This window comes from Lutra lutra, chromosome 4 (genome assembly GCF_902655055.1).
Source record: "Lutra lutra chromosome 4, mLutLut1.2, whole genome shotgun sequence".
In the NCBI taxonomy this organism is placed as follows: domain Eukaryota; kingdom Metazoa; phylum Chordata; class Mammalia; order Carnivora; family Mustelidae; genus Lutra; species Lutra lutra.
Window position 1 is genome coordinate 195,747,431 of NC_062281.1, and position 25,797 is coordinate 195,773,227.

The following is a 25,797-nucleotide window of genomic DNA, read 5'->3' on the forward strand; positions in this document are numbered from 1 at the left end:
TGGAGAACTCAGGTCTGGGTTATCTCTGGTAGCTTCTCGGTCCCAGAAGCTTTGGCGTTGGTTCCTCTCTGGGCCTCAGTGTCCTCACCTGTAAGACAGGTGGGTTGGGTAGGTCTCTGAGGCAGTTCTGGGACTCAGGACTCTCAGCCGAGCAGAGAGCTGGGCAGCCTGGAGGGCTTCCTGGAGGAGGTGGGCCTGTGAGCTGGGGAAGGTTTGGGAACGTGCAGATGGTTCAGGGTGGGGTTTCCAGATGAAAGAGAGACTAGAGCAGAGCCTCGGGGAGAGGAGAGAGCGAGTCAGCGTGGAGGGCTTGGGTGGGGAGTGCAGATGAAGGGTTAGCCTGGAACCCCCAGGGCCCTTGCCCGCCCTCTCTGGGCTGGTGGAAGACCTGAAGTCAGGACGGCCACTTTGGGGCTGGCCCGACAGGTGCCCCGGGGGACCCAGTGTGACCTGCTCCCCACCCCCCACGCCAGCCCAGCAAAGACCGAGGTCTGAGATCCTGCCTGGAGCCTCTATGCTCTGGTGGGTCCTGCCTTCTGAGCAGGAAGCCAGTGGGTGGGGGACCCTGGGTGGGGCTGGAGGCGGCTGCTCTGAGAAGTAGAGGCAGGCGGCTGGCCCCGAGGGCCTGGGGGCCGGAGGCAGGCCCCTGGCCCCGGCTCAAGGGCAGCTCTGTTTCTAAATTGGGATGATGTCTCAATAGAGAGGGAGCCAGCCTCCCGGCTCCCTGCGGCACTGCCCCTGTGTCTGAGGGTGGGAGTCTGACCCCTGCCCTGAGGACCAGACGCCACCAAGGGCGGCTCTCGGCCAGCCGCTGTGACCAGGCCTGGGAGCTGCTGCTGCTCCGGGAGCCTGGGCCTCATGGGGGTAGTGGTGGGGAAGGCAGCCAGCGCTGCCCGCTCCCGAGGGGCTGGGGGCACAGTTCCAGCACCCGTGGGCTCCTGCCGCCTGCCGCAGCATTGCCGTCCCGAAGCCGGCGGCCACAGAGGCCCTCGCCTGGCCTGAGTCCTTTGGAGCAGCTCAGCCACTGTCCTGCGGGTGTGGTCGAGGGCTAACCTGTCCCCATCTGCCTCTGACCTCGATCCCCCCGGACTCCAGGTTCCCTGTGCCCTTCCCTGTGCCCGCGTGGTGTGGCCGGGCCGTTCAAGAGTCCTGCTGGCCATCAGGAGAGGGGTGCTTGCTGACCCCGCAGCTGGGGGCACCCCTGTGAGCACCTGGGCTTCCCTGGGCTTCCCTGGGAAGCTGTCCTCAGGGTCCAGCCTTCGAGGAGCTTGGTGGGCTCTCTGGGGAATCAGAAAAGCCAAGCCCGCAGTGGCCCGCCGTGCGTGGCTCTCCCACACCTGGGTGGCCGGTTGTGCTCTGCGTCCGGCCTGAGCGGACAGAGTGGCCACGGGCTGTGTCTCACGCACCCTGCTTTAGCTGCATGAAGCCCTTCCTTCAAAGACACAGCCTTGCTTTCCTGCAGGAGGGGGCAGGGGGTGTCTGCCTGGCCTGGGGGCACCTTGGCCCTTGGGAGGGCAAGGCCTGGGGCGTCAGATGGAGGGGTGAGTGGTGGCTCTGACTCTGCCCTCTGGCCTCCGTCGTGCTGCCCTTGGCAGTCGGCGGGGTCAGGTGTGGCTGCTGCAGGGCCATTGTGCTGGCGGGCCGGGCCACGTCCCTGCAGGGCCGTGGTGGGGCTGCCAACAGCCTGTCTAGGTCGGCCGAGAGTGGCCGCGCGCAGAGTCGGAGCCGCAGTTTCAAAGTGGCTGACTCCGGGGGCGTTTGTGTTCACACAGTGAATCACTCAACTTCCAGGTTTGACCTCCCCCCGCACTCAACCACAGGGGCGCCTCAGTCTTTTGGGATGACTGTGGCCTCTGGGCCTGCCTCGTGCACTGTGGGGCTGTGGGCCTTCCCAGGACGGACTCCAGAGTCGGGGGCTTCCTACTCCAATTACAGGCAGGAGGACCAAGGGCAGACCCTCCTGGGAGCGGGGGTCCGAGAGGCTGCCCCGCCTGCCCGTTTGGTGAGTGAGGAGCTCAGGGGCCCCTGCCTGAGTGGGGCTACTGTCCAGGCAGGGCTGAGGCTCAGGTTTGGAGGACAAGCCCTCCGCGCCTCCCGTCCCCGGCTGCCCCAGGCTCGAGGCCCCGCCCCATCCTCCGGGTGGTCTCCTGAAAGGATGCCATGAATCTGTCCTTTGCCTGCCTCAGCCGCACTGTGCTGTGCCCCCCTCCCCAAAGATGACCCACACTCTTCTGTGACATGTTCTCCCCTGGACTGCAAGGGCGGTCCTGGGGTGGACCCTGGACTGGCTGGTTGCTTGCCCATTTTATAGATGGGGACACGGAGCCCAGGCCATTCCTGAGTTGCTGGGGTCAGTGGTGGCTCAGTGCTGGCCAACTCTTGGACTCACTGCACCGGGCTGGACGCTCGTGGTGGCCCCACTGGGTGGTGTCTGGGGTCTGTCGGCGCCATACCCTGTAGGGGTCTCCAGACCGGCATGACCTCGGGGCAGACAGGCTCTGGCACAGGGGCTCCCTCTGGTGTGTTTGAGGCCAAGGGCTCTCTCCTGGGCTCTGGCAGACTTCTTCCCGGTGGCCCACTAGGCCGAGCAGAACCCTCAGCTGCCCACCGTTCCCAGAAGCCGCAGAGCCTCGTCTTTTGGAACGCAGCTGGCCGTGTTGATGGCTCAGCACTTTCTATCTGGACAGAGGGATGGCTTGGCCACGCCGAGCGGGGCGGGCTGCCCGGCCCCCGGCCCTTAGGGACCACCGCTCTGCACAGAGGCTGCCCCTAGCCCTCCTGCGCCCTTCAGGCCCTCTCTGCCCCTGTTCTCCACCAGGGGAGGGGAGCGGAGGGCGAGGGCCTCTATGGCAGCTGTCTGCCTGGAGGGGCGCTCCTGGCCGGCGTGGTGGCCCCGTGGGTGCCCGAACGACAGGGATCCGGGTCAGCAGAGGTAGCTGGATGGGGCTGGGGGTGCTGGGGCAATGTAGGGGGTCCGTGCACTTGGGGACTCTCGGCCTGGACGTGGGGGAGGCCCTCACAGCCCAGCAAGGACTTACATGCGTGGAAGGAACTTGCTTAGGAAGCCGTGGGGGTCCTCCCTCCCCTCCTGCCTGGCTGCCTCCCGGATGAGGTCCCCACCATGCTGGGCCCCTTCTCATTGCCCCAGTGGGCTGCCCCTCTGGGGGTCTCTGGCTCACCCCTCATGCCCAGCACCCGGTGATCAGAGCCTTCATGAGTCAATAAAACGAAGCCGTCCACTGAGCTGTCGCTGGGGACCTCACCTCGGGGCCCCTGTTTCCAGAGGAGCCCTGCCTGGGCTCGGGAGCCCGTTTTGGGCCTGCCTCTGCCTCCTTAGGGGCTGAGCCCTCCACCGGGCCACATACCTGGCTCCCGGCCCAGCAGCTCCCTCACACCTTGCAGAGGGAGGCCCAAGGCGGCAGGCAGAGCAGCTCTGGGCGAGCCCTGGACCCTGGGCTGCTTTCTGGGTGCTTGGAGGGTGCCTTGGCCCCGTGTCCACTCCACCCGTCCGAGCATGGGCCGCCCGGAGGCCTGGCTGTTCCGGGGGCAAATCCTAGGAAACGTGCTGGTAGCCTGTTTTTAGGATTCCTGGGGCTCGTGCCTGGTTCCCTATCCAGGCTGAATAATTAATGAGGGGTCTGCGAGCAGGTCTGGCGTCGGCATCCCGGGTCTGCTCTCGGGTCTTGGCGGCTCCCGGCATTCCAGAGCAGGGCCTGGCCCTCTGTGCCCGGGTCGAAATGGGGCCTGGGCAGCGTCACGTGGAGCCAGGCGGCTGATAAAACGGCCGTCACTGCGGGAGGGGAGGGGGTGGGCAGGGGTGCCTCCGGCCACCCTGGCTGCCAGGGGGCTGCTGCCTGGCTCGGTCTCCGTGGGGCCCAGGGGTCGCCCCACCTCTTGGGGCTCCACCTTGGGGTCCTTGGAGGTCCCAGGAGGGAGGAGGCCACTTCCCCACCGAGCCCCGTGCAGCTGCCAGTCCTGCCTTGTGCCTTTCTGCAGGGCAGTGTCAAGGCCAGAGCGGGGCAGGGCAGGGCACAGGCATCCCACACATCCGAGCCCTCCCCGGCGGACGTGGCTGCCCTGACCTGGGGACTCTCGACCCGAAGCAAACCGCAGTGGGTGTTGTGTGTGTGGCCCGCGAGCCCCGGGGACAGAGGAACCGGATGGTCCCGTGACCACTCGGTTTGACTGGACAGTTTGGAAGATTCCTGGACGCTGGACTCCTGGGTGCTTGGTCCCGGCTCCTGGCAGGGGGACTTCCTGGCCTAGCCCAGCCTCGGGGCATGCACAGACAGAAGGGCCGGAGCTCCCGGGCCTGTCCCTTGCGCCCGGCCCTGCGCGCCCGCCCTCCACTCTCCCAGCTCCCTGGGCTACCTGACGCCCCCCGGCATGGCCCTGGCCTTCCAGTGGACTGGCTTCGTGCTCACAGTCTGTGGCTTCCCTTCCAAGGACAGGCATTGCCTTTTCTGCTCAGGGACAAAGACGGGCGAGTTTTGCAGCAAACCCATGACAGGACTTGTTCAGCAGGAGAGGCATGCTCCACACCTCGTGCACCGAACATCTCTGTCCTGTGCCCCATGCGTGCTTGGGCTGTACCCTGGCCGGGGTGCCGGGTAGACGGCTCTGCCCGGTGCTGGCCCGGCTTGGGGGCCTGGTGAAGGGCAGCAGCCTGTGTGACCACGGAGGGCGCTGGGCCTTTCTGGGATCCTGGATTCGTCGTCCCAGAGGTCAGGGGCACAGGGGTGGGAGCTGAAGTCTCTAGGGGACCTCCCGCAGGTGTCTGTGCACCGTGGGGCAGGTGGGCCGGGCTCGGCCGCAGAATTCTGGCTCCCTGTCCTGGTTTCCCTCACCTGCGGCACCACCATCACTTCAGGGTCTCGGTGCGGGGGCCCTGTGCCAGCCCGTTCACCGCCAGTCCTCTTGGGCTGTTTGCCCCCGTCTAGGGGCCTCCTCCAGACTGAGGGCAGGGCAGGCTGGGGTGGGGGTGGACCCGGGCTGGCTCTGGGCTAGGTCCAGGACAGACACCACCTCCCAGGAGCGGCTGTGCTCTGGGGCCAGCGTCTCTAGGCACTGCCAGGTCGACAAAGGCCCAGAGGAAGGGAGGGGCGGTGTCCTGGGGAGGAGGTCGCTGGTGCTGGCAGGGTACTTGGCGCTGGGCAAGGACCTTTCTCTTCAGCCCCTGTGGGGACAACATGTCCACTGTGGGGGCACCTGGAGCTCGCATGGCCCGTCTCTCTTTTGGGCTACGTGTGGGGTCCCTGCAGTTGGGACGGCCCTGCCGAGGCTATGGGACTAGGTGGGGTCCTCAGGGGGCAGCATTCCTAGCCCGGTGGCAGTCCTCTTGTCTGCCCTGTCTTGGGGTGACGTGGCGCAGGGCTGAGCGGGGCGGCCTGTGTGTCCCCTGGCAGCTGTGAGCACAGGGTGGGGGTAGGCCGTGCTGGCTACTGTGCTTACAGCCCTGTGGGCCGTCCCGTTTTCTGTGTCCTGGGAACAGAGGTGGAGCCGTCCGGATTCCAGCGTGAGGGGCAAGGCGCCAAGGTTTCTGGCCCTTCTGTGCTTTGTGGCGAGAGGACGGCCTACCTTGGCCCCGCCAGCCCCGGGATGTAGCCGCCGGACCCAGAGCTGTCGGGAAGGGCCTCCTGTGAGCACCGGGGAGCGTCAGGATTGTGCAGGGAGGGTCTGGGCAGTACGGCCCCTCTGACTTGGGCGCTCAGACTGTCGGGATGCCCGGAGGCTCGTAACCCCCCAGCCCTTTGAGGCCACGGACACCCCTGCTTCCCATGGGGGGGCAGACGATGGGTGGAGCACATGGGGCTGCGGGACCTAGCCTGGAGGGCTGTCTTTGGGAGCGACCCGAGCGCCGGGCTGGGGCAGTGGGGCCGGCCCACGTGGGGCTGCAGAACGTGGTCAGAGTCCCCGTCTGCCGGCCACAGTCCACAGTCCACGTGGAGGAGCCGAAGCTGCCCGTTCCCGAGTCCAGGCTCCCGGAGGGGCAGCTGGGCCCCGAGGCTGGCAGAGCTGCCTGGACCCCCGGGCCATCTCTCCAGGTGGGTGGGGACCTGGTCCCCCTCGCCCCGATGCTGTGGGGCGGGGATCTGGTTTTGTTGGGGCGGCTGCCCTGGCCTGAGGACCCAGGGGTCGGAGGTGGCTGATGGACAGTGTCTGGCCCAGGCCTCTTCCTCTTCCAGACTGAACTGTGTCCCGAAGGGGAGGCAGGCTGGCTGTGGCCCCTCCCTGTGTGTCCCAGAGGGCAGGCCCCAGGCCGGGTCCTTGCCGGGCCCTCCATGTGCTGTTAGAGTGGGTGAGGGGCAGGGGGCTCCACAGCCTGGCCCCCTCATGCCCCTGCTCACAGCCTGTTCTCTTCCGTGGGACTCACTGGGGCGGCAGCTACCCTGGGAGCCTGGGAGGTGGCCCTGAGGGTGGTGGGTGGGATCGGGTTTCTGGAGGAAGAGGGTGTCCTGGGGCCCCAGGGCACAAGGCTGTTGGGATGGGAGGACAAGCGAGCGGTGCCCCCTGGGGCAGATGTCCATACAAGGCCAGGCCGTGTTCCCTGCCCTTCTCCATGCTGACCTCTGCCCTCCGCCGGCTCCGGGCTCTGCGGGCGGGATGAGGAAGGCCCAGAGGCTAGGGTGGTGGGACATGGGAGCCCCTAGCAAACGGGGCCCTCCGCCCCCGGCCAGCTAGCCGTGCCCCCAGCATCCCCCAGCCCTGCCAGCCTTTCCAGAGGCTTCCGCGGGCAGCAGGAAGGCACGAGGGAGCAGCCATGGGGAGGGGGAGGGCTCACAGACCCCCTCCTGGAAGGGGCTCCTGCCCCAGCATGCCCAAGTGGGTGCCCACCCTGCCTGTGCCTCATGCCGGGCACTGGCGCCCTCTCGTGGCGAAGAGAGGCCAGAGCGGCCGCACCAGGCCCCTGGGATTTCAGGTCCCTGAGTTCTTCAGCGGCTCCTGAGCTGGTCCAGCCCCGCGACGGCTGGTGTCACCCGGGGTCACTCCTGACAGCTGCTGAGGCCTGTGGGACACCGTAGGAAAGGGGATGAGACCCAGCTGGGGCCTTGGGCGAGAAGGAGGGGGGATGGCCTTGGAGGGAGGGGTTGAGAGTGTGACTGGGGAGAACAGGGGTGAGGGAGGGGGCAGGAGGGGTGGAAGTGACAGGGGCTGCATCAGTGGGGACTGCGGCTCTGCGGGCTTAAATACTTACCACAACGTGGGCCGTGAGCCGGAAGACCTGGCGGGTCTGTGGGCGGGGGCAGGGTCAGCGTCGGGGGTCGGCCAGGCAGGGCCCGAGTCCCAGCGGGTCTGCTGGGGCACAGCCAGGGGACGACTCGGCACTGGTGACTGAGCACCGCTGTGGAGCGAGGCCGGCCCCAGGACTGCTGGAGCTTGAGGTCGGGATGGTGAGGGGCGGAGAGAAGGCCGACTGCCCGTACAGGCCCGGCCTGGGGGGAGGGGTGCCGCGAGCCAGCACAGGCTGGGGGAGGGGTGCTGCGAGCCCAGCTCCGCGTGGGTGTGAGGGAAAGAGGCTTCCCAGGTTCTGGTCTTCGGGGGGGGGGCATAGTGGCCCCTTTCCTGACATCGCGAAGACCAGGGCCAGTGGACACATGCGGTTTATGTCTAGTCCTCTGTGCCAGGGAGGTGCCCTCGGGCCTGGGGGGTGCACCCGTGCCCGGGCAGGGTGTGAACACTACGGGGCCCGAGGCTCCAGATGCCGAGGCAGCCACGTCGGCCTGTCCTGTCTGTGCTCCCATCTGTAGGTTGGGCCCTAGCCTCGTCCCTCCTCCTGGAGGCATCCTGGGAGCCAGAGGAGGGCTCTTCGCAGAAAGCAGAGAACTTGTGCCCCAGTCCCAGGAGAGCTGGTCACCACCCTTCATCTCCCTCTTTCAGCAAGCGCTCCTCCAGCCAGTACTTGCTGGCTTTCGCTGTGTGCCCAGTGCTGCCGCGGGCAGGTCCGGGGCAGGGGGCAGGCTTCCTGTCACCAGAGCAGTGACACAGGTGCTGGAGGGAACGCGGAACTTGGGCCTGGCATGGCACCAAGCATGGGGCTCAATGCCGGCGCCCTCAGGGACTTGCCCTCGAGCGAGGTCCCCAGTGGTCCGCAGAAGAGGCGGTTGTGGAGCTGGGGGGCCGTGCGTGTCTGCTGAGGGTCTGGGCAGCTGGGACAGGCCACCTGCAGGGGAACTGTGACATATGGGCAGGCCTAGGGGTGCTGCTCACTGTGCAAGGGCCCCGGGCTGGGCAGGGGGCTGAGCTGGCTGGTAGAGCAGGAGGCCGCTGGGGCCGGGACCCTTGTGTGGCCCAAGGAGTATAGGTAAGAGGTGGGTGGTGCCAAGGTCCCCAGTGGGCAGTGGGATGCTTCTCTGGAGAGCCTGCCCACGGGAGAGTAGGGCCTGAGCGGGGCCAGCTCCTCCCCTCTGCCACAGCCATGCTCCAGGCCGGCCAGGGCCAGTGCTGCCGACCCCACTGGCGTCTGGGCCGGGGCGGGCCTGGCTGAGGGGCTCCTGGTGGGCCAGGTGCACAGCTGACCAGAGGTTCAAGAGCGTCCAGCCCCAGGGCCGCACACCAGGGAGGCAGGAGGGGCAGACAAGGCTTCTAGCACCGTGTCAGAGCCCAGCTTGGGACTCCCCCTCCGGGGTGGCTGGGCTCCCAGCGGGGCCACAGCCCCGTCCGTCTGGGTCGAGTTCCGGGCTCTGTTTCAGGGAAGAACAGGGAGGTGCTGAGCGCCACCAGCCCTTCCTGATGGTGGCCTAGAAACTGAGCAAGATGCAAAGAGGGTGTCATATCCTGTTGTCCAGACCAGAGGGTGGACGCCTGGTGACAGGGCCTCCAAGGCCTCTGGGTTGCATGGATCTCAGGTCGCCACTGTGCAGGGGATTGGATTGGCTGTGGGTGGACTGGCTAAGTCCAGAAATCAGGCTTCTTGGGACAGAGAGAGACCTGCACACACATGTCCAAAAGGAGACACAAACGTGCACAGTGCGCACAAGTGTACACGCATGCGCACACATGCACAGTACTCGTGTGCACACACACATGATGCAGACACATGTGCACAACGGAGGGACGTGCACACACACGCACAAGGTACACACACGCAGAATAAGACATGCATACGCATACATGCACCACACACGCACATGCACAAGGCAGACATGCACGTGCACACATGTACACACATGCACAATGGAGTCGTGCACACGCACACATGCACACAATGCCTGTACAGGCACAAGCACACGTGCACATATGTGCACAGGCAGACACGCACACATGTGCACAGTGCACACATGTGCACAGGCAGACACATGCATACATGTGCACACACGCACAGGCAGGCACACGCACACACGTGCACGCGTGCACACACGTGCACGCATGCACACACATGTGCACAGGCAGACACACGCACGTGCGTGCACAATGGAGGCCCATGCACACATTCAGGCACACACACAAGCACATGCACGCAGGCTCACATATTCACGCAGACAGAAGACCCGGCTCAGGGTGTGCGTGGCTCAGCCCACACCAGCCCTTCCTAAGCCTCACCCCTGTCACGGGCGCAGCCACAGCCACCGAAGCCATGAGCCATCTCGGGAACTCGCTGGTGGGGGGAGTGGAGACCTGGATATTTGGGGAACCAAGGAATGTTCTTGGCTCTCTCCTGGGCCTTTTACATTTTGTCTTGTTTTCTGGGAAACAAATGGAAAAAAAGCCCCATTCCCACATATTTGAAAGCTGATTTGTATAAACAGACCAGACCCGATAACTTTCAGGGTAAACAGAGAAACTCTGTCTGATGTCAGGGAGGCTGTTGTGTGTCCTGGGCTGATGGCAGGAGGCGGGGGAGCCCTTCTGGCCCTGCGCCGGCTCTGTCCACTTCCTTCGGTGTCTTTAACGACACCTTCCTGTCCCTCGCCCCCGGAGGCCTGCTTGGGAGCCTTCGGGGCCCCTTGTCTCCAGTTTTGCCCAAACCCCTACCCCATCTCGCACCTCGGGGCCCTGCCTGAGCAGCAGCTGAGAGCCCCCCACCTCTGGCCCTTGTGCTTCGACGGGGCCCCCCAAGGTCTGCTGGGAACCCGAACTTCCTTTTTCCACTGCCTCCCGGCCAGAGCCAGTGTTGGCCTCTGCCTGGTGGGATGGTGTCCACCTCGCCTTCCGAAGGCGGCCTCCTGCTGGCAGGCCCTCTTCCTTCCTGGCACCCCCTGTTTGCCAGAGACAAGGGTGTGTCTGGCGGGCAAGGAGCCTCGCAGCCTCCTTGACCCCAGACCACCTCTGGGCCTGGCCTTGGGGACATAGGGGGCCAAGAGCTGAGTCCTGGAATCTTCCGGGAGAGGCCTGGAAGAGGGAGAACCCGGTACCCCCACTCTTGACCTGTCCCTCTGACCTCCCAGAGGGGACTGCCGGGTGACCCTGGGAATCCAGAGTGGGTGAGGCCTGTCTGCCGTTTCTAGGCGACCCCCTCTTGGTTTCCATGGTTTCCCTAGAAACCACGGACGGGGCGGTGGGGGGGAGGTTGATGGGCCCTGGGATGGACTCCTTTGAACCTGGGGAGCTTTCCCTGCCTCCCAGGCTGTCCTCCTGCAAAACCACGTGGACAGCTGCGTGTTCTTAGACGCCTATCGCTGAGTGACGCAAGCGTGTGGGAAAAGGCCATGCTATGTGGCTCCAGCTACAGGACATTCTGCAAAAGGCAAAGCCGCAGAGACTGCACAAAGATGGTCGTTGTCAGGGCTGGGGGAGGACAGGTGGACAGGTGGAGCGAAGCCGTTCCCTGCGACACTGTCATGCGTGCACATGCTTGTCAGAGCCCCAGAATGCCCAGCACCACGTGTGAGACTCAGATGAGCTGTGAGCACGCCTTCCTGGGGGTGTGTCCGTCCTGCCTGCCGTGGGGACGGGTGGCAGCGCGCACAGGTGGGATGCGGGTGCAGAGTAGGGAGTGGGGGCTGTGTTTGGGGAGAAGGCAGCCCGTGGAACTCTTCATACTTCTGCTCAACCTTTCCATAAACCTCGAACTTCTCTAAAAAATAAAATCTATTAATTCAGACCAAAAGGAAGCAAGAACCCCGCGTTCTTTGCCTCAGGCCTGACCTTGCCCGACCCCGTCCGGAGGGTGTCTTCCTGCTCCTGGGTTGGGGTCGACCTCCTGGCTTTCCTTCTGTGCCTTTCTGCGTGTTCTTGGTCATTGCTCAGCATGCGGATGGACGGGGACGGCTTGATGGTTCTGTCCCTCTGCCTGGCCCCCCGCCGTCCGCCTGCTCAGAGCCACTGGTTTCTAACTGTCATTGTTACGGTGATTGTAACTTGATATTTGAACGGTCAGGTGGTGAGGTTCCTTGTGTGAACTTAATTCCATTTAGCACACGTTTTGGATTGGCCTGTAACCATGGCAATCCCATAAAATGTGCGTGGCATTTTCTGCCCCTCCACCCCCCGCCGTGGGTTAACGGGGGTCTCTTTGGACCCAGGGCCTAGAGTTCCATCTGGGAACTGGTGAGCTGGTCACGCACAGAAAGGACCAGGTGACCCGTGGGCCCTTAAGCCACTCCGACCCCGGGAGTTCCTGGCTGGGGCAGGAGCAGGAGGGGACCCCAGGCAGAGGCATGATGGCCCCTCAGCACAGCCAGAATCACGCCGTGCCCAGGTCAGGGACGGCTGCTCCATCTGACCAGCTGAGCCCACCTCGAAGAGGGGCCCATGGCCAAGCCCCCTGCCCTGGGCTGTGATGGGATCTCTGATGAGATCCTCAGCCAGGGCCTGGGGTAGGTCTGCCTCCCGCTGCAGCTCCCCGCCCTGCCCCACCTGGTGCACGCCTCCCTGGAGCCAGGAAGCTCGTCCTTGGCCCTGGCCAGGGCGGGAATGTGTTTTGGGAGCGGCAGGACAAGCTGAGGCAGGTGCCTAGTGGGGCAGCACCATGCTGAGAGAATGTGGGGGGCTCAGAGGTTCCCTGCAGCCCTGGGGGTCTCTGTGTGTCTGTAATAGGCCCGCGCGGCTGTGGTGGAGGGTCGGGGTCTAGGGTCCGGTCACGGTGGGCCTGGGCCCCGCCGTGCTACTTTGGGCTCTTGGTTTTTACCCAAATGGAATTAAAGAGTGGCTAGTGCCTCCGTGCTCTCCGAGCCCCGAGCCCCCTGCCCCGGGTCGCCCTGGCCGCCCTCCACCGCGTGCACAGCTCCCCCGTCTTAGAGACGAGGAAATGGGTGCAGGGGGGGTTGTGACGCGTCTTGTTCACCCGGAGGCTGGGAGGCCCGGGCAGCCCGGACCCGCGCCAGCGGGACCTCAGCCCTACAGTGGGGCGCTGCCTCGCCCAGCTTCCGGCGCGCACGGAGCAGACGCGCAGAGGGGGCCTCTTTTAGCCTCTGGCGTCTCGGGCATGGGGCTTGGCGGGGGATGCCCCGGTGGTGGGAGGTGCTCCCTCCGAATTCCTGAGGAGGCCCGGGTGCAGAGGTGGGTGTGGTGGTGCCCATCAGCCAGGGACACTGGCCTCCGGCAAGGGCACAGGAAGCCTCAAGGAGGCTCCTTGATTTCAGCTCGGGGACTCTGATTCGGGACCTCTGGCCTCCAGGACGGTGGGGGACAATACCTTTCCATTGGTCAGGCTCCCCGGCGGTGGTCCTTTGTCCCAGCAGTCTCAGGACATGGTATGGCCACCTCTGGCTGCAGCTAGGACCCCCAGGCCCCCTTGCCTGACTCTAGGTGAATTTCCCGCTCTCCTGGCTCAGAGCCGAGTCCCTTCTGCAGCTTTGCCCTGCCAGGGCCCGGGGCCTGGTGACCTGGCCTACACTGGGCATGAAGGCCCCCCAAGGCTGGTTAGGAGCCCCCCACAGGGCCTTGGATCACCTGTCTTTGGGGCCTGAAACTCTGCCAAAGACAGGAAGTAAGGTGCACGGGAAAGGGGGCTCCCTCGGGGTGGGGCGGGTGCCTCTGCTCCGCCCCACTCTGCCCCGGCTCCCGCGGCAGGCCCAAACCCGTTGCGGCTGGGAGCAGGCACAGGGGCCCGCAGGGCGAGCTCCCACAGGGAGCCCCAACTGTCCCAGCTCCCCAAGGGAAGGGGGTGCAGCTGGGCTCTGGGGGCGGGACATTCCTGGGGAGACAGGCAAGGCAGGCCTGAGCCACACACATGCACCCTCGACCCGAGGGGAGGCCCCCATGTTGGTGCCTTCTGGCTTGCTGGCTGTGGGAGGCTCCCGGGTGCCCCCTCTTCCCAAGTGTTGAACCTCTGTCCTGCGGTGGAGCCCCCAGGGAGGTCCCTCTCCAGGCCCCTCGCACACACGGCTCTTCGTGAAGGGTACACAGAGACCGGCCCCCCGTGCCTGCCACTGCGGAGCCCAGAGCGGCCGACTGCGGTCCAGCTGCCTTTCCTCGCCACCCCCCCCCCCCGCCTCTCTGGGGGTCACCTGGCTGCAGGGAGGGGATTCCCGGGCTCCTTGCAGGCCGTGCCTCCTGAATCTGGTTGCTCACAGGTAGCCCCAGGCCTGGGTGGGCCGGCCGGATGTGGGACTGTCCCGCGGATTCAAGGTGCAGCTGTCTCCCTGCCCCCGGCCCCTCCCCTGGGCTTCAGGGCCTTCCTCTGCGAAGTCTCGGCCTTCGTGATGCAGAGTGAGACCCCCATGCTCATGGCCTCCTCTTCCTCACAGACAGGGCGGGGGTTCCTCTGCCCTCCCCGCTCTGCTTCTTTCTATAGATGCCCAACCAGGGACTGGACGTGTTTGGGGGACACGGGGCTGAGGAGCTGTGCCCCCTCCACCTTCCAGAATAACTGTGGGGGCCCTGACCAGGCCACCTGGAGCAGCCAGGCAGGGCAGGGGCAGGGGGAGAGGCTTGGGGTCCACTGGCCTCACAGGGGTCTCAGGCTGGGAGTAGGGGTGAGAAGGGAGAGGACTAGCAGGCTCAGGAGTGCAGGGCTGCCCAGGTGGCGGAGGGAGCCTGGATCCGGGGCCCCGATGGTCAGGCTGGGGTCCTGGGGTGCTGCCCCGCACCCTCGGAGAGCGGCCACGCCTTCTCACTGTTCCTGCCACCCTAGGCCAGGGCCGCAGGGGCAGCTGGGTCCATCTGGAGGGTGGGGAGGGGCAAGGGGCCACAGGGTGCAGTTGGGGCTTAGCTGGACAGAGCACAGCAGTGGGCAGGACACACGCACTGCCCTCCTCCATCGGGGGCTGCCCTGCAAGGTCCTGTCTCCTTTGTGGATTGGAAGCAGTGAAGATTGGAAAGGTGGGGGACCCCACTGGGGGCCCCACATGGTGGTTTCCTGGTGGCCCTACCCTGCCCTGCTCGCCTGGGGCGACTGATGGCCAGTTCTGCAGGAAGGTGTGGCTCTGAGGGCCATGTCCCGCCCTGTGGGGGGAGCGTTAGGGGCAGTATCTCCTGTTCCCTGTGGGCTCCTCCAGCTCAGAGCTGGTGGGGGACAGCCTAGGTCCCAGCTGTGTGTGGGAGGCTCAAGGTCGTGGGGCCCCTGCTGCGTGTGGGCTGGGCAGTTGGCAGTCTGTGGGAGGGTCACCTTGCTGTGTGGCCAGGGCGGCCTGACTTGGGAGCCTGGAGCCACGTGCCTGCCTTCTGTCACCTGCTTCCTGCCTGGGGCTCTGTGGGCCATGAACGATGGGCCAGCCCAGGCTGGGCTGGCCCTCATGGTGGACCTGAGAGCTCATCGCTGCTCCCAGGCTGCTGGGGGATGGTTGGTGGGGGGCACACAGGCTGTGGGTTGTGGGCCCCCTCGTTCCCCAGGACCCTGGCAAAGGGGCAGCAGTCTGAGGGCTTCTCACTGCAGTTCCTGGTTGCTGGTCAGTGGAAAGGATAGGGCCTTCGGAGCCCTTGCCCGGCAGGGTGGCCGCCCTGGACCCCCCTTCCTTTCATACCAACCCCTGCAGAAGTGTGGTGTGGGATCCACCCGGAGGAGGGCTTTTTTCTGCTTTTCTTTGTTTTAATTGAGGTGACGCTCAGGTCACGTAAACGAAGCAGTGGCGTTTAGCACATGCGCTCTCGGGCACATGTCACCCCACTTGCTGCAGAACGTGCTCGTCGCCCCTGAGGAGACCCCACGCCCACCTGTCCACCAGCCCTGGTGGCCACCCACCTGCTCTCTGGGTGTGCAGTGGCCCGCCCTGCATGGTCCCCACAGGGGGACGCCCAGCGTCCGGCCTCCACCGTCTGGTCTCCTTCCCCAAGGGGAACGGTCTCCGCGGCTCAGCCCCACGAGGGGCTCCTCTCCGTGGCTGATTTTCTGTGGTGGATGCGGCCGGTGTGTTTACCGTTTGTCCAGTGCCAGACATTGCATTGTTCCCGGCTCTGGCCGTCGTGACCTGGGCTGTGATGGACATTCACGCACGAGTGTCTGTGCGAGTCCTGCCTTCGAGTCTTCTGGGCACGTGCGCCTGAGCGGAATTGCTGGGTCCGTTGCCAACTGTTTCACTTGTTATGGGAGGCAGTGTTTTCTGCGGGTGGAAGGGTCTTCCCGGAGTGGAGAGAGCAGGGAACAGGGCACTGTCCCCATCCTACAGCCTGGCCTCCTGGTTCCCATCTCTTCTGCCACCACCGGCAGCTTTGGGGAGGGTAGGGGTGCCCGGGGAGGGGCTTGGGGAGCAGGAGCGAGGAACGGCCAGCATTTCCGAGTCGGCGTCTGCATCACATGCCCACGGGGGCCTGGCTTGAGGGCCAGAGGCAGCCTCCCTCCAGAAAAGGTCACTGTCCAGTGACCCCAGCACTGGGAGGAAGCCCAGGACCCCTGGACGGAGGCTGGAGCCTGTGTGGGGCTGCCATGCCTGCCTGTGGGACGGGCTCTGCTGCGCCTCTCGAGGGAGAGGCCGCGTCTGGGGGTCGCGTGGTTCCGAGTCATGCTCTCTGCCGGCGTCTGCATGGGCCCCAGCTCTGGGCCAGGGATTGTCTCCCAGCAGCTCAGAGCTGGGCTGGAACCTGGCCTATGACCTCCAGATTCTGCCTGGGCTCAGGCTACCCCTGAGACCTGCCAGTCGGAGGAGCCCGTGTGGTGCCTGCTGGGCTGGGAGACGCACCCCCAGACTGGCTTCGTGGGTGGGGAGGGCAGGGAGACCCACCCCAGTGGAACGCTGGTCCATGCCTCCCAGCCCAGAGCCGAGTGGGGCCTGGGCTGCAGAGAGGAGTGTGGGCTGCCAGCCGTCATCTGCTGGCACTGGGGCCCAGTGCACCCCATCCTGGGGTCACTGGTGGATGGACAGGTCCCTCTACAAGGAGCCAACTGGTGAGGTTTGTGAAGCGCGCTGGCCTGGGCCCGCGTTTCCTGGGATCTGCTTCCAGAAACCCTGCACAGACCTGGAGCCCTGACAGAGGCCAGGCTGGGGCCTAGTGCCCGGGAGATGGCCTTCCAGCTCTGGGGCCACCTTTCCTTCCCAGGCCGCGCAGGGGCTCTGGGCCCTTGGCTGCTTGCCTCCCTCTGGCCCCATGGCCCCAGCCTATGCCTGCCCGGTGAGCCAGCCCAGGCCTAGCTGCTGTACCAGGGAGAGGTCATCCCTGGCCTCATCCTGCCCCTGGCAGGGCTGCTGACCACCCTGGGGTCCCCACAGAACCCACCGTTACCTGCCAGCCCTATCCAAGAGTGCAGTGGAATTGTAAGACAATGGCTTCAAGCGGGGCAGTGACCCTCCCTGGGCCCTTGCCTCTGCGCCATCCCCTTCATCTCCCATGCTCCCCCCTTGCCCAGGATGCTGGGTCCCTTGCCTGTGTCCTCGAGCCCCAGCCAGGTGCACAGCAGGGGCTTGGCAGAGGGGAGCCCGCCGACTCTGGCCCTGGTCAGGATCACGTCCCATGCAGTCTGGGCCGCCGTGGCCTGAGGAGGGGCCTGGGGGAGGGGCAGCCCCCCACCCCCCACCCTCCTGTCTCTCTGAGGAGTGTGATGTTCATTCTGCGTTTGCTGAGGGTGTCCTGCAGCCCCCTGTGTGCTGGCCTGGGCCGGGTACGGAGACCCAAGACTACTGGGGTCCTGTCCCTGTGCTGAGGGTGGCGCAGATCCAGCCGTGGGCGGAGACAGGTGCCGAAGAGCCCGCCTGACGCTGAGCCCCGTGGGGCTTCCTGGGGGTCCTGGAGCCGAGGCGTACTGCCCGGGGCTCGGGGGCAACCGAGGGCCTCCAGGATGCCCTACCAGCGGCACACGGAGCCACAAGCCGGTACACACCATGGGTGCCAGGCCAGCACCCAGGCCTTTTTCTGGGGTGTGTGGTGGCCCATGGGGTCAGGGTGGGGTGCTGGCAGGGGTGCCGTGCCCTTGTGTGGCCACGCGTGCCCAGGCCCCTGTCGACCCTGTGTGCCAGCAGCTAGAAGGAGCTCTCTTGGGTCTGCGGCCTGCCTGCCTGGCACACACCCTCCCTGTTCCCCACTGAGCAGCCAGAGGTCAGGACGGGCTGGAACTTCCCTGCGCCCCTCCCACCTGGCGCACTCCTCGTCCACAGGGCTGGCTGCTGAGTCCCACCCTGACTCCTGCCCCGGGCACCCCAGCTCTGACCCCTGCGCTGGGCCGACCTCTGTCTCATCCTGTGTCATTCTCTAGGAATTCCCAGAAAATTCCTGGCTTTAACCTCTGCAGGCCTGGGCTGACGGTTGCCTCCCGGCCCTCCCGAGGAGAATTCCGGCCACAGCCCTGCCTGTGGGACTGTGGCCGGCTATGGCCTCAGTTGGACTTGGGGTCTTGTGGGGACACTCCCAGGCAGGGGCAGAGGTGATGAAGCCATCAGGGGAGGCTTGGCCTGGCTGGGAATGCCAGCACGGGGCTGTCTGAGCACTGAGGCTCTGGGAGAGGGGCTGCTCCCTGCGTGGCCAGGAGGGGCCGGGGCTTCTAGTAGCAGCAGCCTGTGGGCCGCACTGGCCCCTGACCATTTGTGTCCTGTGGCACTTTGGGGTCTCTGCGTGGTCTGTGCCTGCCTCGGGGTCACATTCCCCACGACACTGGGGGAGCTCAGCCTTTGGCCTTGAGAGGCCAGGAGGAGAATAGGGCCCCTCTCAGACCTCGGGTGGGCAGCCAGGGGGACAGGGGTGCTGGGGGGCTGAGGGGACTGCTCCTCCACTGTTACCCTATTCCTCTCCCTCTCCCTGTTGGCAGCTGTGACTCCATAAGGTCCTGGGACCAGGAGTGTGTGGGGCAGTGATGCGGGTCTGGGGGCAGCTGTGAGGGTCTTTTTCTGGCCTCAAAGAGGTGGGGGGGGGCTTGATTCCCTGGGACACTGTCTGCGGGACCAGAACACGAGCATAGGCCGTTCTTGTGAGGACCCAGAAAAGCAGGCATCGCTCCTGTCTGGGAGAGCAGGGCCCACTCCTGGGCCAAGCTGCTTCTGCATGGCCTTCCGGAAACCACCCCCACCCAAATGCTGTAGGACAGGCTGCTTGTCCTGGGTGGGACCCAAGTGCGTGTACCGCCCTGGCTGTGGGACGGACACGTAGGGTGTCCCCCTCTCGTGGGGTCTGTGTGCGGGGGTGAGGTTTGCCCATCTCTGCTGGTCCGTGCCCTCTTATGGCCTCTCGGGTCTGGGGCTTGGGATGGGCCGTGGCCGGGGGGCTCCTCACCACTCACCAGTGTCTCCCTCCACAGACGTGGATGAGTGCGCCGACGGGAACGGGGGCTGCGAGGACCAGTGCTACAACACCGTGGGGGGCTTCTACTGCCGCTGCCCCCCTGGCCACCAGCTGCGGGGAGATGGCAGGGCCTGCCAAGGTAGGTCCCGGGCCCGGCCCACCATCGCCCACTGCCGCTGTCCCCCACCTGCCGGGCCGGGCCTGGGGTTGCCTCCTCCGTGGTCCCCAGGGCCGCCCTGCGTGGGGCCCCCGTGATGGGACCCTCTCTGCCCAGCCTCCTCACCATGCCTTTAGGGCGTCCACGTGTCTCCGAAAGTGAGGCTTGGGGGGCTCAGAGAACCTGTTGTGGGTCGAGGGCGCCCTGGGGGCTGTGTTGGGGGAGATGCGGTGGGGAGGGTAGGCGTGGCCAGCAGGCCCGAGCACAAGCACTGGGGGCGGGAGGGTGGGCCATGTCCCTGGGCGTGCGTGCGGCACCGGTGGGCACTGAGCCCTGACTCAGGCTTGCTGAGGCCTGGGCCGGCCCCGGGGAAACTGTCTCCCTCGGCCAGCAAGATCAAGAACAGACAGGAGATTCCTCTGGGGGTGGAGAGGGAGAGGGACGATTAGGGGTGAGGCAGGGAGAAGGCAGAGCAGAAGGCTGGTGCTGGCCCTAACCCTTCACACTCCTTTGTTGGGCGTTGCCCCCACCTGACCCTGAGTGCATGCCCATCAGGCCGGCGACATCGGTCCCCTTGCCCCATGTTGGACTGTCGTCCCCGTCTCCGTGTCCCGGGAGAACGCAGTCTCCTGCTGGGCCAGCCAGGGAGGGGGGCGTCTGTCAGAGGGCTGGGGGGGAGCGTACAGCCTGCTGGGCTGGGCTCTGGAGTCTGCCCTGCAGAGGGGTTTGCACACATGGGGTGTCCCTGTGCTGATTCTCCTTTCCAGCGCTTTCACGGCCAGAAGGAGTCTGGAGGGAGGGGAACCAGCGCAGCAGGGACAGGGTCCTATGACCGATGGAGGGCGGGCAAGAAGGACTCCCCCGAGTTCTGGCTTTGGCCTTGGTTTCCTTTCTGAGAAATGGGTCCCCTTGGGATGAGAGAACCCATGGGGTCTGTGCCCCCCACCCCAGGACGCACTGCGTGCAGGGGAAGTTGGGGCAGGTGTCCCAAGAGCCAGGGTGTCTGGCAAGGTGTCTGGCCAAAGCCAGGTGTTCGGCAGCCCATCGACGTTGCAGAACCACGGGGCTGGGGGTTTGGTGCCAGTGAGGAGAGTCCCGGGGGTTTGGGGACTGTGTTTGAACGTTCCCACCTGGGAGCCCCCCTGGCCTTCAGAATGAGACAGCTGGACGATTCCCTCCTCTACAGACAGCCTCATGCTCCCCTAAGCGGGGAGCAGGTGTTGGTGTAGTGCATGAATTGGGGGACCCAGAGTGGGCCAGGTCCAGGGCAGTCCCATGAGCCTCAGCCCCCTGCCAGCGCCCCCGGCCTCTGCGGATCCCAAGGATGCCCTGGTGCAGGACACACACGTCTTCCCCTGGTTCCCCCGGGCGTCAGCCCAGGCACCCCCGGAGGATCCCGCTCCAAGCCCCTGCCTGCTGGGGCTGGCCTGGCTCGTCTGGGCCTCAGCTCCCTGCATCCGGGTCTCCAGCCCTGGGAAACCGGCTTGTATACAGTTTGAGATGGCCTCAAGGTCCTCGCCGTGAGGGGCTTTCTAGCCCAGGGGCCTCCCAGATTGGGGCTGGACCTTGGATTTCCTATCCTCTCCCTCAGCCCCCAGAGCTGGGAGAGCAGCTCCAGCCCCTTGTCTGTGTCCAGGAGGCCCTGGAGAAGGTGTTGGGGCCGCTGCACAGCTGGGGTCTTCTGACCCATGCCGCAGGCTCCCAGTGCTGACCTGGGGCCCCGGCGGCCGGGGCGGGTCCTGGAAGATAAGTGTGCATTCCAGCCACCAGCCAGAACCCTGCGCCGAGTCAGCACAGCACAGGGCCTGCAAACACAGCCTCTCTGAGTTCCTTTAGGAAGCTTTGGAATCCCTTAATCCACCAGGTCCCGAAGGGCAGGCTAGGCTCTGCCATCTGGCATAGCTGTCCGAGGGCAGCGCTGTGGACAGAATGACCAGGAGGGAGGTCAGGCCAGGGGCACTGGCCTCAGACCCTGCATCCCACAGGGCCGGCCCTTTCTTTCCTCCCCATCCCAGGCCCCTCCTTGGCCTCGGCCTCTGGGAGTTTGCAGACCCCTAGCCCTGCGTGTTTGGGATGGCTGGAGCCCCGAGTCACCGCGGCCGGCAGCCGAGAGCCAAGCGCCTGCTGTGTTTTCTCTGTCCCCCTGCCAGCCCAGCCCAGCCCCCCTGAAACTGCAGCTCCGGCCAGCGCACAGGACTGCTGGGGCGGCCGGCGGCCGTGAGCGAGCAGAGCCAGCAGGAAATCAAGATGTTACCTCCGAGGGGAGGACGGCTCTGCTCGCTCACACGTAGGGTGGTGCGCCCGAGGTGATGGTGGGGTGAGCCCAGAAACGGCTCCCGGTGATGAATGGACACTATAAAACCCTGAGCGCTGGCGTGGGAGCCTGGCTGGACGGCGCCTTGGCCCTCGCTCCAGGAGCACAGCCAGGCCCGTGTGCTTGTCATGTTCTGGGACACCGTCCTGGAGCAGGAGCCATGAGCTCTGGGAGGCGGGGAAGCCGGGTGCACGCGCGTCTCCAAGGCGAGGCTGCACGGCTCCTGCTGTCTCTCGCTTCCCCGGGGGCGCCGACTCGGCCTCTGTCTGCCTCCCCACATCTGTGGGCGGAGGCTTTAGGGAGGCAGCGGGGCTTGGAGAGAAAGGCAGCCCCTCTCCCTGTAAAACTTGTGCCCTGACAGCCCCAGGGGCTCCGGCCCTGCTCTCCATGTCAGCACCTCCGGGAAGGCCATCCCAGCGCTGGGCTCTGGCGTCCGTGAGGTCCCCGATGAGCCTCAGCTTGGTACCTTGGGTGACTCTGAACCTCAGTCTCTTTATCCAGAACGTGGGACGAAAAAGACTCTTGGCTCTCCAAGAACCACAGAGGAGCCGGGAAACATCTCCAGGCCCCGGGCCCAGCGTCCATGGGGGCGCCCAGCCAGCCCCAGGACAGCTTTGGTGGGGAAGGGGGGTGACGGGGAGCAAAGGGCCATCCCACCCTGAGCTGGACCCGTCCTCCACCTGGCCTTGGGGCACTTGCTTCGTGAACAGGGTCCTCAGGAACCCGGCCCTGGGGTTGTGGAGACCACCCTGAGGCCAGAGTGGGGGGTCTTCGCGCCTGCCCCATGCCCTGCCTCACCCCACGGTGGGCTGGTTGGGTCCGCGGTCCGGAGCATCCCATCTGGAAGATGTGGCCAGCTCCACGCTAGGCCAGATGGTGTGGCCTGAGGACTGCAGTGACATTGCTCCTGCTGGGGGGAGGTCTCGGTCCCACCCCCCGGGGGAGAAGGAGGCTGCCGTTTGGAGAGAATCGGCTGTCTCCCAGGGGGGATGTGAAGCCCGCAGGCCCGCTTTCCCACGGTGAGCCGCCCCCGGTTCCCACCGCTCTTAGCCCCCTCCTTGCAGAGATAAGGGAGGCTCTGGGGAGGGGGCAGCGGGGCTGCAGGGGTGAGGGCTGTGCAGGGAGCGGGAGCTTCCTCCGGAGCACGTCCTTCTCGGCCCAACGTGAGAACAGCTGGCTCTTTTGTGGGGTGCTGGGTAGGCTCACCCTGGCTTCTTGGTTCCGTCTTAGCGCAGGGTGGCTGGGCAGGGCTGGGGTCTGCATGGGGGTGTCTGTGGGAATCCCATGGGGACTTGGGACAGTACCAGTGTCCCTGCGTCCCAGCCCCCGTGGGCCCAGCTCGGGTGTCTGCACTGAGCAGGTGGCTCTCAGGCCCCCCCGGCCCCTGGGGGACACCAAGGGGACCCACTGCAAGACACGTGTGCTCAGGGTAGTTTGGGCACAAAGTGGCTTCTCCGTGGCCTCGCCCGCCCAGCTGCCCACCTCGGCTGTGGCCATGGGCTCCAGGCCTGTCTCCCTCCTGAGAAGCTGCTGGGCAAGTGCTTCTCTCTCCCTCCCACTCTGCCTGGCCTGACTGCTGGCCTGGCCTGCACCGGCCTCCTGGAGATGGCTGCCTGCGTCGCACCATCCCGAGGGAGAGGCAGGAATGTGGGAAGTGACAGGCCTTGATTAGGAACCTCCAGGGCTCGGGCTCAGGGCTGGGAGGGCCGTGGGCAGACTGGAGCCAGCTGTGCTAGCCTGTGGCAATGCCCTGGGGGGGGTGGCCAGGGGAGCTGCTTGGGACCCTCATCGTGGCACCTGGGGGGCACCAACTGCCCTTCCATAGACCTTCATGGGGGTGGGGGGCTTTCTCTGACCCTGTCCTGGAGTCCTTGGTCCCTCCCACCCACCCAAGAGAGTCTCAAGGGAGGTTCTTTGATTTCCCAGGACAACCCTGCTAAACCCGGAGAAGGGGAAGGGTGGCGGGAGCCGTCATGGTGATGGGAGCCATCATGGTGACCGCAAGAAGGATGCCTTGTCTCGTCCAGTGCACACTGCAGGCCGGGCCAGTTCCGCTGCTGGTTCTCAGGCTGCCCTGGGGCCCCACCTTATAAAAGGCAGCGGGGGGCCTGGGTCGTGCACCTGCAGTGCTACGTCTGGGCTCACACAGCTGGGGGCAGCGGGGAGTAAAGCCTGGAGTGATGTCCTGGGCGCTCGGGCCCCATATGGGGGTCCCCGTCCTATCCCCTCCGGCTCGGGCCCCGTGTGGGGGTCCCCGTCCTATCCCCTCCGGCTCGGGCCCCGTGTGGGGGTTCCCGTCCTATCCCCTCCGGCTTGCCGGCTTCTCTGGAGCTGGAGGAGCCCCTTGTTTGTTCCCTACCGTCCAAGCTGGCAGGGCCTGGCACGTAGTGGGCACCCGACAGGTGTCTGTGGAGTGACCGGCTTGTGTGGGTCCAGAGACGGGGACGGGAGAGGCCACCTGGCAGGCTCATCGCGCACCTGCGGGCCTCAGAGCCCAGCCTGCACTCACTCAGGCCTTCTGGTCGCAAAGCCCCTACCTTACTCCTGTCAGGGCCTGGTCCCCTGGCGGCCTGTCCTCTGGACACAGGCAAGCAAGTCTGGCTGAGAACCGTGACCCTTCCAGGCAGGATGGCGGCCTTTCCGACTGGGTGTCCGCAGCCAGAGGCCTCCGCCGTCGGGCACTGAGAGTCGAAGGCTTTTCTTCCTCGATGCTGGCTGTTTTCATTCCTTTAGTGAGCACATGGGGCAAGTATGCCCTTGGGTGCGGCCAACTCGGGAGAAATGAGCATCGCCACCATCAGCAGTCAGAGCCTGCTGGTGACAGCCTGGCCCGCGGGCCTGCCCACGCCCTGAGCCCGGGGAGACCTTAGGTGGGCAGCTGAGCCCTGGTGCCCGAGGCCAGTGCTGGGCCTGGGGCTGGAGGCTGAGCGGCAGGGCGACAGCTGGGTGCAGGGGCTGGGCAGGCCGGTTCCAGTCCCTGAGCCCTGACCTGCCGCAGGCGTGTCCTCATGCTCCGGGATCAGCCAGGGCAGGCAGACGCGTGCTCACGGGGATCCTGCCCTGCTGCGGGGAGGGCAGGGCACACAAGTCAGGCTGGAGCCTGTCCCTGTCCCGGAAGCTTCTGCCACTGAGCTGGGGGCCTGCTGTGGGGGGCGACCACTTCCACCTGGAGTCGATGGTTCAGGGTCTTGGCCTGGTTGCCCGTGGCAGTACGTGAAGCTCACGGCGTCAAGCCTGGGGAGGGCGGCACATGGCCCCTCCTAGCCTTGCTGCCTGGAAGGGTGGGAGAGGTCACACCCTCTACTTCTCTCATCTGTTGCCCTGTGGGGTTGGGTCCCTTCCCTGTGAGTTTGTGCTCATCCTGAAAGCCCCCCCCCCCCCCCCCCCCCCGCCACAGTGTCCAGCCCCCTGATTGGATTCTCCCGCCTGTGGCTCTGTCCCTCCCTGTGGAATAATGGTCGCACCTTCCCCGCCCTTGCTGGCTCTTCCCCAGGCTGCTGTGGAGGCAGGTCTGGGCTGAGCCTCCATTCCCGTCCTGCCCTGCTGCTCTGGACCCCGCTGGGCTTCTGACCCCACCCTGGCCTCAGCCGGACAGAGAACCCCACTGACAAGCCCTCCTCGCTCCCTGCTCCTTGGGCTCTGCCCCGAGCCGCTCTGGGGATGAGCAGCTGTACAAGAGCGCAGATGGCCAGACCCCAGGACTAGCGTATCTTCCCTGAACAGACCACAGGGAGAGGGAGTGGTGCTGGAGCCGGGACCTGGGGCTGGCCGGGTCAGGCTGGCTGGGTGGGGAGGCCCTCTGGGCTCACTTGTCCCTCTGTATTTCAGGTGGACAGTGTCCGCCCTGGGCTCAGCCTGTGCAGTTGGTGGCCTTGAGTACTTGCGGGGTGGCCGGGGGGGCTCAGAGAGGGGAGGGGCCGACGGCCCGCCCTGCCAGCTCCCAACTTGGGCACCTGGGCGAGAGCATACAGGCTGCTGGCCCGGGACACCGGCAGAGCTGGCCACCAGCCCCGTGCCCACAGCATTCTGCACTCAGGTGTGGCCTTCAGGTGGGGGATGCACAGCAGGAGGCGTGGGCTATTGGGTGCAGGCCTGGCTGTGCACTTGGCTGTCCATGGACTGCTCGATTCTGGCCATCTGTCTGGGTTCCTGCTGTGGACCAGAACCAGGCCCAGGGCTTCAGCCAGGCTCCCTGCCCAGCATTCTTACCTGTCTCTGCGTCCTCAGCCGTGCACCTGCCCTGATGTCCTCTGATGGGCTGGAGGGCGCACATGTGCCCTTCCCCACTACCTGGCCACAGGCTGGCTGGCCACCTTCTCCAGGAAAGCTCCCCATTGGTCAGTTTTGCCACCTCCTCTCCCTCGAGTGCAGCGTGAGCTCCAGGGCCATCTGGGCAGTGCAGTGTCCTCCATGAGAGCCAGGCCTTGGTGGCCGTGGCCCAGGTGGGGGCCGTCCACATCCTGGACTCAGGCACTCCCAGGGCTGGACCTGGCCTCCCCACGGCCTTTGCACAGCAGCCGGGGAGTGAGACCAGCAGTCAGCTGCCACAGACAGGGCCTCGTCACGCGCACACACGTGTGTGCCCACGTGGGTGGGAGGCCTCAGCCCCACTCCGGGCCAGCTCTCTGCGGGTGCCTCCCAGGCCAGACTCGGCCCCGGGCTCTCTGCTGTGGTGCCAGCGTCTGATGCCCCCAAGCCGGCTGGTCCCCGGAGGAGAGCGTGTGGGCTGGAGGCTGCCCCACCTTGGGCTCTCGGGGGGGCATGTGTGAAAGAAGAGGGGTACCCCATCTCCGCCTGGCCCAGT

The 25,797-nt window shown here is 65.8% G+C and overlaps 1 protein-coding gene across 3 annotated transcripts in view; it reads left to right on the forward strand.

Annotated features, from left to right (window-relative positions):
* The window catches only part of MEGF6 (multiple EGF like domains 6), an 83,990-nt gene that overhangs the window by 21,837 nt on the left and 36,356 nt on the right, over positions 1 to 25,797 (forward strand). For all 3 annotated transcript variants that reach the window (XM_047724246.1, XM_047724244.1, XM_047724245.1), the window contains exon 5: positions 18,539 to 18,661. In XM_047724246.1, the coding sequence (XP_047580202.1) occupies positions 18,539 to 18,661 (123 nt within the window). The remainder of the gene's footprint in view (positions 1 to 18,538; positions 18,662 to 25,797) is intronic.